Source organism: Spea bombifrons, chromosome 4 (genome assembly GCF_027358695.1).
Source record: "Spea bombifrons isolate aSpeBom1 chromosome 4, aSpeBom1.2.pri, whole genome shotgun sequence".
Taxonomy (NCBI): Eukaryota; Metazoa; Chordata; class Amphibia; order Anura; family Pelobatidae; genus Spea; species Spea bombifrons.
Genome location: NC_071090.1, coordinates 108,749,565 through 108,756,916, shown reverse-complemented (window position 1 = coordinate 108,756,916; position 7,352 = coordinate 108,749,565). Strand labels below are relative to the sequence as shown.

General features: G+C 41.7%; 1 protein-coding gene across 1 annotated transcript; it reads right to left on the bottom strand.

Moving 5' to 3' along the window:
- Positions 1–5,150: 5,150 nt before the first annotated feature.
- LOC128492512 (uncharacterized) lies at positions 5,151–6,659 on the bottom strand. Its single transcript, XM_053465090.1, has 3 exons — positions 6,511–6,659; positions 6,182–6,322; positions 5,151–5,806 (listed from the first exon to the last, which is right to left on the bottom strand). The coding sequence occupies exons 1-3, from the start codon at positions 6,595–6,597 to the stop codon at positions 5,606–5,608; spliced, it is 429 nt and encodes a 142-aa protein (XP_053321065.1). The 5' UTR covers positions 6,598–6,659; the 3' UTR covers positions 5,151–5,605.
- Positions 6,660–7,352: the final 693 nt, after the last annotated feature.

The window sequence follows — 7,352 nt, the reverse complement described above, 5'->3', positions numbered from 1 at the left end:
CACCTTGTCCCCTATTTATAAAAGATCTTACCATTTTTCCATAATATTACTTCATTGACCTAAAAGCACAGAAAATAGTGATTATCCATCGCTTTCCAAAAATATGTGTCTAGAGGTCGAAACCAAAAGTAAAGTGGAACCATATATGAACTCGTCCCCTTCCCAAAACACACGCGCACGTTACAGTCTATACAATAAATAATTCCACATTCCCACGCATGATTATTCCTCCCCATCAAGCTACCTCTCCCTTATTGTTATGCTGCTGATTTTTGTTGATTGCTTAAGTGTAAGTGTAAGGGAGATGAGAAGAGAGAACTTCCACCTTTTGCCTGGCGTTGGGTTTTGGGCCACCCCACCCTAAATACCCCTTTAATACCCAAATGACAGCACCGACAGAGAGTTTAAGGTTGGCTATTTCTATATTGAATAGTACGTGTAACCTTAACAAGGGGTTCAAGTCCTGGAGGTACAAGAGGGTATCTTCTCGCCACATTTGTGATCCGAGGCTGGGTCTGGATTGGTCTTGTCGGATACATCTTAGCTACCTATAAAAATATAGTAGAAGTTCATCAGAACGAGGCCCCCCTCATCTAGTCGCCCATTTTTCCAACTTAAACCTTAATCAGTCGTTGGTCTCGTCTTACATTCAGGAGCCGTATGCCTATCCCATGCGTGTTTAAATCCCCTCACTGTATTACCCTCTACCACTTCTGCTGGGAGGCTGTTCCACTTATCTACCACCATCTCGGTAAAGTAAAACCTACCTAAGACCATGACGAATTGCATTTCCTGCCATGTTGGTTCGGACAAAATTCAGAGGGCTTTTTTCATTTGGAATTTGCTGTCACTCATTCACCTGCTCACGCTCATTCGCTGTCTCCCTATCTCCAACAGTCAACTACAGTCTCTGTCTCTACTTCTCCTTTAACGCAACTCCTGCATCACCTCCTAAAGCGGTCAGGGCCGGACTGGGGTTGACTAGGTGACCCTGGCACTATAAGGACGACAGCCACCTAATGAGGAAAGATGGATCTATTTCATTGTATTATTTTTATTAGATATATTAATTGTATTATTTTAATTAGATTTAATCTTATGCTTATGGGCCCAAACATCTCAGGCAAATCTGGTATATATTTTGGTCGAATTTTATGCTTATATATTAATTAACCAAGGGGTAGAGACGAGAAGAGCTATAAAGATTAAAAAGAGATAAAAAAATAAAAAAAGACGATTCCAGAAAGAGTTCCAAACGTTTCACATGACAAGTCACGGACCAGTTCCTCACTGTGTCAACTAGAACACCCGAGGTTTCTACTCCGCCGCGTCTCACCTGTTAGTTAACATTTTTTCAAAAGAAAGGAAAAAAAACGATAAAGGTGGAGATAAGCATTGGATGTACTATAAAAAAGTTTGAACTCACAGATCCGATCAGGATATCCTGAAACCTTTCCGTAGGCCTTCTTACTGCTAGTAGATGACTCCGTTTCCCAGGCAGTAAATATGACCGCTCAGTAGATGTGAAACTCCTCTATACTTCGCTCCAGGGACAATAAGGAACTGGGATCGTCCCTCCCATGACCTTAAACTATACAGGCAGGTCCATAGCGATTAAAAAAAACAACCTCTGCATACGTTAAATATTGCGCAATCACAATAATGATGGATAATCCATCAAAAAGTGTAGACGTCTCATTAGATTCAAAAAGTTCCACCCTGCCACATCTCGGCCGTCCCGAAAAATCTGGAGCACTCCAGGGAGCACTCAGAACCAGTTTCCATGACGAATGCATGTTTAAGATTTTTTTGGGGGGGTGGACGCCAATTAATTCTCTAGTTATTGGAGTTCTTCTCATAGCCCCTCCCCCAGCCGCATCTACTACGGTATGCTTCTCGCATATTCTCAGGAAATAAGATCTCATTTATACCCTAAGTTCTGAATATTTACATTTTTTTATTCTTTTTATTGACAATATACATATTTTCTACTTTGGATTGGAAGACGAGTTTCTCGACTAGCGGTAAGCAGTAGAGAAAAGAAGGTTTGTACATTAAGTTTTAGGATGTCCTTTGAGGGTAGCACTTTAATGCTGGTAACCTGGTAATCATCCCAAAAATTTGTATGGAACTCTAGGGAGTAGATTTATTAATCTGAGTTGGTCAATGGAAATACGGACTGTGTTGGTCCAAGAGAAGATGTCTTTATTTGAAGGTGATACCCTTTATTGGGAGAACGTGGACAAAAAATGTAGATGTCTCATAGGCTTTTGAGACGTCGGAGGTCTATTTGTCCATCTGAAGAGCAACGCCACCTTCTCCTTCTTGCACCTTATATTTTTTTCATGCTATTGTTAATTTTGTCAATTTTACGGTAATATTGTTGTCAATTTTGTGTTCTCCCCTATTGCAAATAGTGATAAAGAATCTGCTGGCACTCTGTAACCAAGTGATGTCCAAGTGCCCATCGTGTCTCCAAGGTGGCCACCCAATAAAGACAAAGGAACCAAGTACCACCATGTAAGGTTTATTCCATCAATGTACACAAAGCAGCCAACAAGGAATGCGTTTCACATCAACAGAAGCTTAATCGTCATCAAAAACATTCCTGGTTTCGTTTTAATGGCTGGTAGCTTAATGCAGCACTAGGAACAAAAATCCTAGTCCTGCTGAATACCCATCCCCAGAAATAATGATTTAATCATGTTGAATTTTTGCTGGGAACACTTAATTGACATGTGACCCAAAAACAGGCACTGATAGGTCATCTAAAGTGTTCAAAGAACATTTTCACATCTAGTTTCAAGGATTTTTTTGATGTCAAGATTGTGAGAAATTGAGTCTTGATTAGAAGTAGAGATCCATTCAAACTCTCACGTAAGTGTGAGATATTCTAAACAAATAAGATAAGTGTTAAAAAGCCTCAAGAATTTTGGGAGATATTAGTATAAGTGTTTTCTCTCTTTCTTCCCAGAGAGGGCTAGAGAAGTCATAGTTCTTTCACCGTGTTCTATGAGTACAGAGTGATTCTAGACAAAATCTAGGTTCTACCAGGTCTTCTCCCCTGAAACCTCCCTCTGTGATTGGTGAAGCCATGTTTTCGGGTGGCAGAGCCAGTTGCTTTTGGGGACAGGGCAGGAAAGGAATAGGAGAAAACAGGACGCATGTGGAGATAAATGCAGGTGGAGAAGCCACACGGGTATTACGGGTATGTTCTTCAGATGCCTACAAAAGGTGGCTAACATGTGTCTGTGGACTATAAATTAAAGCGCAAAAGTCCAAACCACCTTCATAGTGAAATTATTTGCTGCCTGGTACACCATGCAGCTCTTGGTATATATCCAAAGATAGCCCTCAGATTTCTGTTGACATTTTGTGAAGTGGACTGTCCTTCAGGTACGCCAGAACTGTTGTGCCACGTTTTAGGGGAGAGGAAGAAGGCCAGACGACGTGGCATGGCCTTTTTTTTTTAGATGTTAAATTGAATAATTCCCATTTCTTAAATGTAAACTAGTGTCTAAACTGGCTCCTCAGCAACCGCAGTATCCACCATGGCCTCATGCTCCCACTGCAGGACATCTGCAAGGTAAGTGAAATACAAAGGGGAGGAGAGGGTAGCTAGTGAGAATGACTCTTGCTAGGCTGTTTGGGGACGAAGATGGCACGTCCTATGTGTGCTGGTCATGTTCTATATGGGCAGTGTGAAAGCTTTGGGTTGTGCAACCTGTGATCTATGCCTGTAATGTAGGGGGTTTTATCTATACCTTCAATCCTGAGTTCACATGTGATTTTCAATTGATCTATACATGCAAAGCTGGCTTTTGTGCGTTATTCTGTTGCTCTATACCTGCTATGCTGTTTTCATTAATTATATATATATATACCTGGAAATAATGGGGTTTTATGTCTTACTCAGTTGATCTATACATGCACGTGCTGTTTCATGTGCTTATTTGAGCTATACCTGAACTACAGGGAATAATTAAAAGAGAGATGATGATTACAGAGATGAGATGAGATGATTACAGAGGAGAGGAGCTCTCAATGTCACGGTAGGGTCAGAAGGAGGGAAGGCTGCACTGACTCTCACAGTCTTCCCCTAATCTGCAGTCAATGTGGCAAATATTTTTTTTGGTGCGGGAGCAGACGGAGTGATATAAAATATAAAATATATTGGCAACAGGGTTTTATATTTATATATATATTGTCAGCAGTGGCTAAAACAAAAAATAAGGTATGAATGATAATAAAGTATATTTTCAACCAGACGACCTAAGGTGAGCCCACTAGATCAATATTAACTCTACATAGAAATCTGAATGCGGAGGCTAAGTTCTAAATAGTGGATAAATATTTCTCATGGTCATTTATCTTCTAAATATTTTCCTGATTGGTGTTGAGGGATTAGGCACCTCATGTTCTTTTTGAACTACAGAGTACCTAATGATGATAGGTAGACCTCCACGTCTAGTAGACAATGGACCTCATACCATTTGGATCTGTGAGCATGCGTTAGGGTCATTGACTTGGGTCAACTTTGGGCCTGTTTTTGATGGGACAGAGGTTTAGGTACATGGAAGAGGGGTTTGTTTGTATTACCGAGCACCTGCTGTTTGGATAGGCCTCCTGGTCTAGTGGACTATGGGCCTCAAATTCTTTGGAGCTGTGAGCATGAGTTATGGTCATTGACTCGGGTCATCGTTGGGTCTATGTTGATAGGACAAAGGTTTAACCACAAGGAAAAGAGGTTGATTGAAGAGGGATTGGGTACCTCGTTTTTTGAACTACAGAGCTACCTAATGATGATTAGTAGACCTCCTGGTCTAGTAGACTATGGACTGCATATCCTTTGGAGCTGTGAGCATGAGTTATGGTCATTGACTTGGGGATGCGTGGGTGCGGGTAGCATCCCCTCTGCCAGCAGACAACATAAAATCAGCGGAATATTCTCTGCCACATAACAGGGAGCCTCGTAGCCCTATTGGGAGATCTTTGATTTCCCAAATTCTCTCATTAACACGCAGACACAACCTCCAGACAAGAATGTACCCTTTTAAGATACGGGGACATGACATCATAATCCGATACTGTGATGAAGTAACTGCCTCTGTGTCCAACACCCCCCCCCCCCGATAATGAAAGAAAGCGGAAAAATTCCAAACATATAAACTTTATTTCATTCATTTATTCTCAATAATATCGGTTAATAAGTAAAGAGACAATCTGCCTTCGTGGAAACCTGACTTATATTAGATTTAAAGGCTTTGAGAACATCAGGGATCCTCTCGAGATCTTTAGAGGAAGCTTTCGTCTAACTCTCCATATGGAGATGGTGGGGAATGGTTTTGGGAGTTGGAACCAGTCCGTGGTGGTGGATCAGGCGGCAGGCGGGGAAAAAAGAAGCAAAGGAGCCAGAGAGTGGCCGAGCCCCGTACTCAGAGCCTACATGGCTAATTCGCAAATATCATAATTATGTCCTTCAGGTATACCAGCTAAGAATTTGGAGTGACACCTGTTTAGGGGAGCCAAAAGAGGCAAGAGGAAGTAGCATGAATACTTAGACCATATATCTTAAATGGGCATACAGAAACTGTTGAGAAACGTTTCACCAATCTCCACCACTATGAAAGCCTCCACCACTATGACAGCCTCCACCACCATGAAAGCCTCCACCACTATGACAGCCTCCACCAACGCCTGCATCATGTCCCCAGTTACTGCCGAAATGTCCAACACCTACAGCATTGGCCCAGGGTTCTGAAGAAGAAGATGAATGATCGCTGGAAGTCGTGGATAGACATTCATTCTAAAAAAAAATTAAAAATAGATTTAGACAAAAGAGAAAAAAGAATAACAAGATATAGAGAGAGTTGTATGAGTAATGGGAGGAGTTATAGGAAGGGGTATTTGCTGTAATAGGAGGAGTTATAGGGAAGGTTATATAAGAGATAGGAGGAGTTATAGGGAGGGTTATATGGAGTGATAGAAGGAGTTATAGGGATGGTTATATGGAGTAATAGGCGGAGTTATATGGAGGGTTAGATGGCATAATGGGAGGAGTTATATGGAGGGTTATATGGAGTAATAGGAGGAGTTATAGGGAGGTTAGATGAGTAATGGGAGGAGTTATAGGGATGGTTATATGGAGTAATAGGAGGAGTTAGCATGGAGGTCCACTAACCATAAACAGGAAAGCTCCCAGTATAATAGCTTTAATCTTGGCGTCCATGTCTTTGGGAAACTGGAAGTTCACTGCCTTTGCCGACTTTTCTTTTGTCATTGTTATCTGGGCTACAGGATGGGACCCGTTCATACTGAGTATCTGACGCACGAAAAGAGCCAATTCAGAGGTAATGTAATCAACAGAACAATTATTTCTGGTGCACCAATAGCCAAACAAGCTGCATAGTGCTGACATGGCGACAAGTCTTTCTCGCCGTCATGGCGGTAAATAGACCTTTATGTACAGTACAGCGGAGGAAATCACAGTAATAAGAAGCACTAATTCACCTCGATCGGCTTGTCCCGGCGTAAAGGGGGCTTTAACTCCGCTGTAAACGTGAATTCCGAGTGCATATCGAGAATGGTGAATGTCATGTTTCCAAACGTCTTCGTGACCGTGACATGTCCTATAGGAGTAAGCGGAGGAGCCTCGATTTGCATCTGAAGAGAAACAAAGGTCAATATTTCAGTGCCAAAGGTCCACATATCCCAAGGAACATTGTTTTTGGAATCAATAAGCAGACTGTGGCCCCCCGAGTCCTCCTTCTAGCATCATCTGATGTAAGCAGACGTTCCAAAAAAACCTTTCTCCGAAATCTCCTAAAGATTTATAGGAACAGCCTAGGGCTAAAGTGGAGCTACCAATTTCCCCGGCCCCTTCATCATGATGATGGGGAACCAAATATGGGCTAATTTTATTTAGGTCCATCCTTATACATTTTTGTGGGATGTCTTTGTATATAGCGGCTGTAGGACATAGAATTAAACATTTAACGTAGAATTTAGTGGGTCCCAAGTAGAGTCCCTTCTCACGTATTTTAGACAAATTCAGAATTTGACTGCGTAACGCGTCAAAACTCGCCTCTGGATGAGATGAACGACAGCATCCAGCCCCTGACATCATTTCGAGCGTGATGACCTCATGCTTTTTAGGATCTGTCAGTATAAAGTGCGTTGACGAATCACAGCATGCCCTGTCATGATATACGTGGAAGAGGATCTGCCCTGATCGGTTCCAGAAAACTGAATAGCAAAGAAAGTAAAATCCGATAAGTAATTTTTTGTGCGTTTAGTGCGATATATGATGAATATAAGGATTTTTTTTAAATTCAGTTGGATGGGGTCAAAAT